Raw genomic sequence first — 11,425 nt, forward strand, 5'->3', positions numbered from 1 at the left:
AATGATTCAGAAATAAGCTAAGCCATTTCCCCTAAAATCAGGAAATGATTCTGCTTGTTTTCAGTACATTCTGAATTTGGATGGGTCTTAGAATCCCACATCCCTGGCTGTCAAATGACCGCTTCATACAGCCAGGACAGCTCTCTCCAGACTGTGAGAAGATGCTGAGGTTAAACTGGCCTCCCAGGAGGAAAAAGCTATTGTGGGGTGGGCTTGGAGTAAGAGGATCATTTCTAGTAGTCAGCATATCCCCTGCATAGCCTGTTTAAAGGTTGCGGGGCAAAAATTGCTTGTGGTGAGGAGCCTGTTTCTGGACCCAGGGGTCTTCTGCAGGGAGTGGATTTCCTCTCCACCCCCTGCAGCTTCTTCAATATAATTGTGTAATATCATCCCGAAGTATTTTAATTGATACAGAAGAGTATTTCAAGGATTATTACTTTTTTTGGCAAGGTTTGCATTATGAACTCTTGAAGCCTAACTTAGCCTGTCGAGCTTTGCTTTCATATCTAATACATCTAATATCCATATTTGTTTTCCTAGCAACATAATGTGTAGCAGTATAATACCACCTAACATTTGTATTGCACTTTCAAATGTTCAAAGTGCTTAATGTGTTACTTATCTGGTTGTAATCTTTGCAACAGACCTTTCAGGTAAGTCAGTGTTTTCCTCCATGGAGCAATTGAGGCTGAGAAGGAATGGCTTGAGTAAAGTACCCAGTGTGTTCAGGGCAGAGGTGATATGAAAACAAGAGACTTCCTGGTTCATACTCTGCCCTGCCATCAGGTCCTGTGCGGCAGGTGCCTCAGAAGAAAGATCCTGGGTAAAAAAGGATATTTTCAACCTGGGTGGATGCAATTTGAATCTTCTACTTGGCTCCAAAATGTACAGGTGTACCCAATACAATGAATTAGTAAATTATTTGTAAATGGAAAGCTATTTCACTGTGCAGCTTTCATAATCAGAATCACTGTTGGTGAATGATAAAAAAAGAATGAGGTAATTTTAATGTGGTTCAAGTTCATAAGAAGTCTTCAGTTTACCTTTTGACTATTATGAATCTGAAATGGTCAGAAAAGTGGTTCATATGGCATTTATTATTCAGTACTATTATTTCAGGCTGCAATCCTATACACACTTATCAGGGGCTAAGCCCAGTTGAACTGAATGGTGCTTTTCTCTGAATAGACATGCATAGGTAGAATTTGTTTTTTAAATGAGATTGGATGTGTCTGAATTTCTTCCCTGTCCTACTTTTTGAAGAAAATCTACATGGTAATAGATACAAGGGTAATGACTATCTGCAGATGAACTCCATAGTAATGTCTGAAATTAATTTATTGTTAAAGCCCAATAATAACACAAATGTATACATAACAGTTTTTCTTCTAACTACCATGAAATGAGTTGGCAAACTGTCAGTTGTGCTGCCTAACGTTGTTCTGTACAGAACCTGCCTGTCTATTCTAAATTTTAAAAGGGGCTTGTTTTATTCTGACCTTGAAAATGGAAGCACTATTTGTATAAGCAGCTGAACTTGACTAGAAAATATTGTTCCTGTGGGTTGCAAAGCTCTGTCCGTTCGTCAAGCAACTTGTCTCATTCTTTCCTCCATTACAGATCGAAGTAGTCAATACTTTCAAGAGTGGCACTTCCTTTCAGGGGGCTCTCAGGAGACAATCCTCCGTCACAAGCCAGAACCAGGATGTAACCAATATTTCTAGCCCTAGCCACGTTTCGTTATCCAATGCTCTTTCCTCTCCTACCAGCACAACTGCTGCGGCGGCTGGGCGTGAGTGTGTATTCTTAATGCATCTGATTACAGAGATGCCAACTTATCTAGCAGTCATTCAAGACTGGGCCATTCAAGATTATGTCCCTTTCCCACCTCTTATATTCCAGAATAAGTCATATAGTTGAAATATTGGCACACCACAGTGGCACTTTTCCTTACAGGTCTCCATTTTCAGAAATAGGGTGTGCCTCTATAAAGCTACCTCCTATGGAATGAATACCAATTTCTTCTTTTATGAAAATATCTCTATATCAGAAATCTCCTCTGAACAGTTCACATGTTCACATTTCTTCTTAGATTGTAAACTACATCTCCTGTTGACTCATCTTTCCAAGGCTGCTTTGCTTTATAAAATATTGGACTAGATTTTATGTAGTAGGACTACACTTGAAAACACATAAAGCAGGATTGTTCTCACACATGCTCTGAGATAGTAATTTGTACTATTAAATCTATTATCACGCCCATTTCTTTAATACTGTTATCTATGCAGTTCACTACTGAATGCCTAGTATACTTCCGGTTGTGTCCAGTGTTGTGCCTCCACTGACGAAAGACTCTTTGGTCCAGTGGAGGCTCTTATCAGTGGAACAGGGAAGGAGACTATTCTTGCCATCCACCCCTGCAACACCCGCCCCAAACAAAGACACTATTCCAAAGTTCCCCAAACTCCCTGGGGAAATTTTTATGGGGGATGGGGACTGCAGGGAGGAGGGTGAACATACACTTAATTCTCCTTTCTGAGGATGAAAGCTATTGTTAGATCAAAGAGGCTTCCATCTTTGGATACAATCCTATTCAAATAAATAGGAAACATTATAGCCTGTAAAAAAAGTATAAATAATCAACAACCAACTTAAGAATTTTCTATGTGTGCACCATCCCTAAATGTATTCCATCAGTGAAGAGTAACATAATAGATGCTAAATATTTAGGTTTAGTAAATATTAGGATTTAATTAGAACTTGTTTGTTATATCTGGGATGTGTTATAAGACAGTCTCAGTGTGTATTATAACCAAGTAATGTGAGGTGTTTGAAGGGTTTAATTAGTTTTTATGTGTAAAGATTTCTATCAGACCTTGAGAATGTAATCAAGATTCATGTGTATTGAAAGATGTGTGTGTGGACCTACTTCCGAGCACCAGCAATTAGCATTTGAAGAGTTAATTAACCTAGGTAAACATCCTAAGTGTATACCAGCCTTTAATCCTAGTCAATCAACTAGTGTTGATGAAGTCAAACAAACTCCTTTCATAGGTGAGCCTTGGAGAATTAACCATTAGTACTTCAGCGCATCAAAAGTTCTAGCCATTGGAATGTGAATGAGTAAGGCGGCAAATAAATTAGTAGAAATAATAAAAATAATAATAGTAATAAATAATTTCATTATTTATATTCTGCCCATCTGACTGGGTAGCTCCCCACAAAATATTAAAAACACAATAAAACATAAACCATTAAAAGATGGTACAAGGAAGCAGACAAGGAACTATGTGTGCATGTGCCCTGGAGACCAAGCTAGCCTGCAGAACAGAAAGGAGGCTAGTGATTCTGCCGTAAGGATAAGGTGGCATTTTGAGGTGCTGCTGCTGTGCACCCCCTCCATCGAAGGCTAAATGTTGTATATATGTGTAAAATCATATACAGTATCTTAAAACACGACAGCCTCTGCTGTGTCTGAACTCCCAACGGAAACGCGGTCCTGAGTCACCCCCCAGGGGGCCCTGGAATCTTGTAACACTGGTGTCAGAAGTGTGACACTGGTGTCAGAAGTGGGTTCACACACACAATCCAATACACATGGATCTTGATCACATTTTCAAGGTCTGATACAGGCTTTACACATAAACACAAATCAAACACTTCAAACCCATTACAGCATCATCATTATTATTTTATTTAAATCTGTTATTATTATTTTATTATATATTTATGACCTACCTTTATCCTGACAGAGACTTTCAGCAACATACATTAAAAGCAATTAAAAACCTAAAAACACAGCTACACACGCAGAACTTAAAGCTCTCACCCCCCCAAAAGGAGGCCACAATGCCACATTTCAAATTAAGTCAAAAGAACAGGTAAAGAGGAAAGTATTTGCCTGGCACCTAAAATATATAGAAAGATAATAATAATTTTATCGTTTGTAGCCCGCCCATCTGACTTGGTTGCCCCAGTCATTCTGGGTGACTTCCAACATATATAAAAGCATAAGAAAACATTGCACATTAAAAGACTTTCCTATACAGGGTGTGCCTCTCTGGGAGAGTTGCCACAAGTGGGCAACCACTGATAATATTAATTTGGTAAATATGTGCCTTTAACAAAACTACTCAAGTTACAATAAGATTGCTTCCCTTGCCAGCTATTGCTTTCACATTATCTGTGGTAGCTGAACAAGTATAAAATGTGCATGCATAGTCACATGAAAGTTGTTATCCCATGGTTACTATTTTTCTGCAATTGCATTTACCATATTTTTTGCTCTATAAGACTCACTTTTTCCCTCCTAAAAATTAAGGGGAAATGTGTGTGCGTCTTATGGAGCGAATGCAGGCTGCACAGCTATCCCAGAAGCCAGAACAGCAAGAGGGATTGCTGCTTTCACTGCGCAGCGATCCCTCTTGCTGTTCTGGCTTCTGGGATTCAGAATATTTTTTTTCTTGTTTTCCTCCTCCAAAAACTAGGTGCGTCTTGTGGTCTGGTGCGTCTTATAGAGCGAAAAATACGGTAACTACATTTTTAAAAGGCTGTTTAAACCATTTAAACATTTATAAAGAGTTTTGAGGTAAAAATGAAATAGTTATGCATGCATGTTAGAGCCTTTGACTTTTTTAAAACCAGATTGCACTAAAAAATATTGGGCAAGACCCAAATTCACACCACCACGTGCAGCTTCACTTTTCCTTTCTCTGCTTTTCTGCAGCCCCAGCCCCATTCTTCTCTGGGGAGGTGGGGTCTGCAACTCTCTGGCAAGAAGGAGAGAGAGGATGAGTCCCGTTTGTGTGAATAGAAGTCTGTCATGCAAGTGGGCTGCTGTAGTTGAATATCAGCAAACCTTCCTATGCAACTAGCTGGTCATATGTTCCAGTAACTTTAAAAAGCAGGCAGGAACCAGTATATAGGATATGAAAACCAAAGAACTGCATATGCCATCTTTCTATGCTAATGCCATTGCAATTGATACTCCTGCTGTAGCTGGCATTGGAAGCTAACTCTACTTGCAGACTCGGAGCATGTAAAAGTTGCACATTTTTCTTCCACCTGTCATTTAATCTCCTTTATCCTTCTGTTCTAACATATTAAAAGATAACATGCTGCTGCTTTAGTTTTAAAATTTTAGCTAAGAGGTATCACTATATATATTATAATGCTACATTTTCAAAATTAGATTTGGAGTCACATTTCCTGTAAAATATTTTGGTTAGGTTGTTGGTTGTGCAAAGCCATACCGATGTGTGATACTATAAACTGAATATTGCAATGATGTTGCTTTTTGGGGTTGGATAGGCTTCAAATATACTGCTAAATTTTAAACTCCATTAGCTAAGATGCAGGGTTTTTTATTTTTTATTTTTGTTTTGAAAACAATCTTCAGCCACGGAGAAAAAGGAGAGAGCTTCTATTTCTCTTGATAGGCCTTCTAGCATTAAAAAGAAGACGATAACATTATGGGACACTGACCCACAGACCCTCTACAGTTTGTATATCTCATCCCAGTATCATTTTGCTCCCACACTTTTTTTCTTTTAGGAGGGAGGAAAGGGGTTTAGGAATTGAGTATAGATGCTATTGATGTACCTTTACACACACCGTGTGCTCTGGCTTCTGTCACAGTGTCCCATTATGCCAGAAGCGGTTTAAACATGCTGGCCACATGACCCGGAAAGCTGTCTGCGGATAAACACCAGCTCCCTTGGCCTGAAAGCGGAGTTGAGCGCCACACCCCATAGCTGATTTTGACTAGACTAAACTGTCCAGGGGTCTTTTACCACACCAAGCAATGCCACATTCTGTGGGTGTGAGTGTGCAACATCTTAGGATCCCCACTGCATGTAAAAAAAACCAACAACACTGGGTTAGTGAGTCTGTGAATGGACCCCATCCTATCACTAAGTAATGTACAATTCATTGTTTCCCATGAAGTTGCTAGCAAACAATGATTATGCATTCTGCATTGTTTTTTCATTCTTTTTGAAATATGTTGAGAGTAGAAGGATTATTTTTCTATATAAATGGCACTTGTCTGAACTACTACTTCCATACAATGCTCATGCCATTGCTGTGGTGTATTGGCTTGAAAATGTTGCTGTAGCTTTAAACTCACAACCTGCACAGTGATGCCAGTTCATGAAAACATCCCATGTACATTACTGTACTCTCAAAGTCCTCTTGCTGATGTGCCATTGAGGGTGAAATGGCCCTGAATATTTTCAGTGCTCTGAACGTATTTCAAAATGAAGGGAAGTCTGACTGCAGACTTGCTTTTGCACAACCACATCCTTAACTAAAATAGAAGCAGTTAAACCTAAGAGTTGGCATCTCTTGGCAAAACGGACTTCATGTTTACATTTATAAACTAACCGCCTTACTGTCCTTTCAGTAAAATTGCAATATTTGCTTTTGTAGTGCCCAACTCTCTACTTTCTGAATATTAAATGTGTTTGTTTTCCCAGAGGGCTAGAGATCACTGGACAAAAGGGTTCAGCAGGAGAGAGTGAAATAAAAAGAGGTTGTGAGTCTTTAACCTTGAGCCTGACAATGAATGTGAACCAAACTCAAGATACTTGGCTTATATGAAGCCAGGTAAACATTCGAGTATAAGCTCATATGCTACCTACTGTAGTACATCTGAAAACTGGTCCTGCATATTTAAATGGCATTGTACTTAGGAGTGATATTCTATCAGGGTGGTGTTTTGTTCTTCAGTAGAGTTAAAAATCTGCAGTATCTAAAAATTGTATTTATCTTTTCTTTGCTGGATGCAAATATCTATGTCTCACTTTCAGTGTGGGGCAAAATTGAAGCACTTTTTATTACAGCAGCAGAGAAGAAAGAAGTGGAAACTTAAAAGCCATGTCAAAATGTCCTGAAGTGTTGTCCTTAACCCCACCCGTAATCCCGTGTTAAGAGCAGTTCATTTTTTCCTGTTGTCTCCATTCCTGTGAGAAAAGAGAGCTGTACATCATCGTTTATCATCTCTTGACATTGTCCGTTTCATGAACACTGTCCATTACATGATCGCCATGTAGTTGATATCTATTTCTGGTATGTCCCCACATGTACATGGAAAGCAAGCACACATACGATCTTATATGAGTGTCATTAAAACCTGCCTATATAAGGAAATAGCCCAAAAGTCTACATCTTTAATCCTCGCAACTCTCAGTTTAATGAGCTAATTAAACTATATAGCTATATAACTATTTTCTTCCTTTTAATATAACTTCAGGAGACCCTAATTATAAAGTGACCCTCTAGATATTGTTAGTTAGTTTCCAACTACCATAAGCCCCAGCCAGCATGGCCAATGATCAACAGCATGCAACAGAATTTTGTGAGTTACCCTTCCTTAGAAGGACTCCTGCAGATTCACTAAACCTCCCCACCCACATCCCACCCAGCTCACAAAGGAGTTCAGAAGTATGGCACTAGCGCATAAAATATTTTTTCTAATGTGTCCTTCTTTTAAAAGTTCTCAGGTCAGAATCTCAAATTATTCGGAAACAGGCTAGGTTCATGCTGATGCCTATAAGTATCTCCTACTTGAAGAGATTGTTGATCACACTGCATATTTAGACACATGCATATTACTTCTGAGGAGAAGGACTACTTTGGTAAATGGCTACATAGGAAATTGTCTTATAACAAAGTCATGTGGTTGCTCTAGTTCAGGGGTCGGCAAGGTTTACCTTGCCTGGGCCAGTTCACACCAGCAGAGATTCCCTCCATGGGCCAAATTGTGAGTGTGTATGAACACTCGTGCTCATGATTTCCAGCATCTGTGTATGCACAGATGTGATTTCCAGCATCTACGCAGACACGATTTTCAGTGTGTCGTCGCGATTTCTGGAGCCACAAAACGAGTCCCTGCGCCACGCTGTGCTGGTTTAGCACAGTGCATGGGGACTCACCAAGCAGGCAGCTCAGTTTGGAGGCGGCTTGTGGTCCATTTAAACAACCCCCGTGGGGCACTTGTGGCCCATGGGCCTTAGGTTGCCAACCCCTGCTCCAGTTAGTTCAGTATTGTCTACCCTGACTCACAGTGGCTCTCCAGTTATAAAACACTATATATGCAAGATATATATATATATGCTTGGTCCAATCCTGTATTTTTATTTATTTTTAAATTGTATACCCAACTCCTTGCTGCAAACCCCCACGGTAGGTGACACATGCAAAGATAAAATATCAGAATATCATGTCACAGCCCATAATGTAAGATTCTAAACGGGAAGGTTCCAGAGAGTGAATCACTGTTGCCTTACTATCACTATCCTGGAATGGCTGAGCTGGTGAACTAGTCAGAGCTGGAAATCAGCCCTCTGTGCCACCGAAGCCACCTGGGCCTGCAGGGGCAAGATAGAACAGGCTTCGTACCCACAGGGGTTGTGTGTCTCATTTTGCCACCTGAGGCAAAAGGGATAGGTTTCCCCCCCCCCTTCCACTGCCGCCCTGCTGCTGAAGCCTCCCTACCTGGGGTATTCAGTGGTGCTCTTGAAGCAGCAGCAACAATGGTGGGTTCCATTAAGATTTGGGCAAGATCTCACAGAATTGCCAATCGAGCATTTCCATCTATTGTGGACCATAACTGGCACACATTATTTATTTACTGTAGTAATATAATTCCCCTCTATGACATTGACAACTTACAGTGTAGAATGATAAAATGCAATTTAAAGACACAAGACCTCCAGCACAAAGAATAATAAAAGGAGATAAATCGTGGTTCAGAACCAAGCATGCACCATGTTGGATATGTGTAATCTGTAGTCAGAAGGTACATGAGACTACCGCTTTGCAAAAGCTAAGGTGGTTTGTGTATGGATGGTTGAGGCATCCATGCCAGATTGTTTTTTCATGATGGAAGAACGGTGGGGTGCAAATGTTGGAAAACAAATAAAACACTCAAACATTTCTAAAGGCCCCAGAGATTTAAAATTCTTCACCCATTTCCAGGTGAGCATCCCTTGCTCAATGCATTTGCCATTAGTACCTCATTCAGACTAGCATTAATACCTCACTCATAATTAGGAGAAAAATAAAAAGCTCAACAACTCTAGAATTCATTTATAGTCATAATACATTTCCCAACAATTCACATACTTGCCATTCTGTTTTTTCCTTGCTAATTCTTTCCTTCAAGAAATCCTGTCTTTTCTCACTAATAACATAGTAGAAGCCTCTGCTTTGGCAAGAGACCACCAGGCAAGCCACTTCTGGAAGGAATCTAGAATGCTCTCCTGTTTCTGGTCACGGAGAACTATTTGTCCTTTGCTGACTCAGCAATGCATCCTGCTGCTCCTGCAGCTCAGTGCAGGCATAATTAATTGGTGGGCCATCCGAACATTACTTCTATTAAGTACCTGGCTTTCCCATGTTCTTATGGCTTAGTGATGGAAAGGCAAGAAAATATCTTGACATAACTAAATGGACATCAAGTACTGCAGATGAGGCATAAAAATGTACCACCTTATGCACTTAACTTTATGAATGATGTTCATAAGTGAGCCACAGAAAATGAAGGAATCGGACTTTTGTAATTCAATTATATGAAACCCAATAATCACTATATAATTTTCTAGTCTTAATTGTTTATTAATAAGTTATTTTAAAAACAAATGGCTAGAACAGTGGGTCTATACTCGAGTGTTTACCTCACATATGCATGAAGAAAAAATAAAAGTTGTATCAACAATTACATGTTCACATTATCCAGGCTTCCAAGTGTAGTTGTTGTGTGCCAATTAGCTGTGTTTATGTGATTACTGTGACTTTTTCCTGTATAGCATGTTTTTGCCTAAGTATTTCGTCTGCTTGGCTTTGTGTGTGTGTGTGTGCGCGTGTGTGCTTTTGGCTGCTTCATTTAGATCTTGCTTTTTTCAAAAACCTATGCTCTGTTCTTACATTTGGCTCCTATGTTTGTCTCTCATACCTACCTATCCATCCATCCAACTGTGTCTATGTTTTGTGCTTTCTCGTTTGAGACATACAATTTGTTTTGTGTTGGTTTTTTTTTTTTTGTCTATATAAATGAAACTTTTTAAAGAATAAATTAAAAGCTTTCTTAATTATTCACTGCAAACTATCAACATGCATGGTTCTACATTTGCATTTGGATTAACATGGCTTGTCTTTTACTAGGGAAATATCACATGAGTGGATGTTTGCTTTCTTTAACCAATGCTTCCCATCAGTTCTGCGAACAGTTCTGATGGCTTTAATCTCATATGGTTTTAACATTGCAGTTGATTCAGACACCTAAAATGCACAAAACTGAGCCACTTGTTTATGCATTTAGCATCCAGAGACTATGGACTACAGCTGCCTGCTCTGCCCTAACCATATGCCACATTTTTTTCACCAAAACAAAAAAATGTAAATCATAATGAGATGTTTTGAAAAAGCAGTTACCACTGACATCTTTTCTATCTTTTCCCTCCTCTCAGATCCGCGTCGTGAAGGCATTCCGTAGCTCTCTCTATGAAGGGTTAGAAAAACCAGAATCTAGAACCTCCATTCACAACTTTATGACTCATCCTGAATTTAGGATAGAAGATTCCCAGCCCCATATCCCTCTCATTGATGACACAGAACTAGAAGAAGACCCTGCACTCAAGCAAAACCCAAGTCCACCGTCTTCACTGAACAAGAACAATAGTGCTATCGACAGTGGAATAAACCTTACAACTGATACAAGTAAATCAGCTACCTCTTCTAGTCCAGGAAGCCCGATCCATAGCCTGGAGACATCACTTTAGCTGAAAATGTCACTGCAAAAATATTAATATAAATATATACATAGAGAGATATGTATAAACAATGCTGGCTGAGAAGCTGTTTGAACTCCTGTTCACTTTGAGAGAGGGGGGGACAGAACGAACCACTGATCATGATGGTTTTGGGGGATTTACATATGGCTGATTTACATATTCCCCTCTTGCTCCCCCCCCGCAGAAACAAACAAAAACAATACAAATGCCCTCCTGCATGAATGTACTACCCACTTCCAACCTTCCCTTCTTTTTATTCCTTAAGCAGGAAATGCAGAGGACTTCTTTGAGGCTATTTATCCAATTCACTGGTCTGTGAGTTTTTTTGGGTTTTTTAATGCTTGTGTGGCATGGACTCAGTTGTATAGATTAATTTAAATATTTTTTTGAAGTTGCAAAGCTTAACTTGCACAGTAGATTTGCACCAGTTGGACAGAGGAACCTAAAATAAGCATTTATGAGACTATATATAGAAATATATAAATATATACATAATATAATTATATATGTGTATATATCCATATATATATTTATATCTATATACAGATATAGATATATATATAAAGTTTCTTTGTTGGCATGTTGCCTTTTTCTGCTCAAATTGCTATATTTTAACTTATTTATGTCCTAAA

The 11,425-nt window shown here is 39.2% G+C and overlaps 1 protein-coding gene across 18 annotated transcripts in view; it reads left to right on the forward strand.

Annotated features, from left to right (window-relative positions):
- The window catches only part of ATP2B2 (ATPase plasma membrane Ca2+ transporting 2), a 358,314-nt gene extending 347,321 nt beyond the window's left edge, over positions 1 to 10,993 (forward strand). For 12 of the 18 annotated variants that reach the window (XM_082211876.1, XM_082211893.1, XM_082211891.1 and 9 more), the window contains one exon: positions 10,470 to 10,993. In XM_082211876.1, the coding sequence (XP_082068002.1) occupies positions 10,470 to 10,781 (312 nt within the window). In that variant the 3' untranslated portion in view covers positions 10,782 to 10,993. Of the gene's footprint in view, positions 1 to 1,620; positions 1,793 to 6,476; positions 6,533 to 10,469 lie in introns of all 18 variants that reach the window. The other 6 variants (XM_082211878.1, XM_082211883.1, XM_082211884.1 and 3 more) reach the window with 4 other exon arrangements.
- Positions 10,994 to 11,425: the final 432 nt, after the last annotated feature.

The sequence above is a fragment of the Podarcis vaucheri genome (genome assembly GCF_965113315.1).
Source record: "Podarcis vaucheri genome assembly, chromosome: 2".
NCBI lineage: Eukaryota > Metazoa > Chordata > Lepidosauria > Squamata > Lacertidae > Podarcis > Podarcis vaucheri.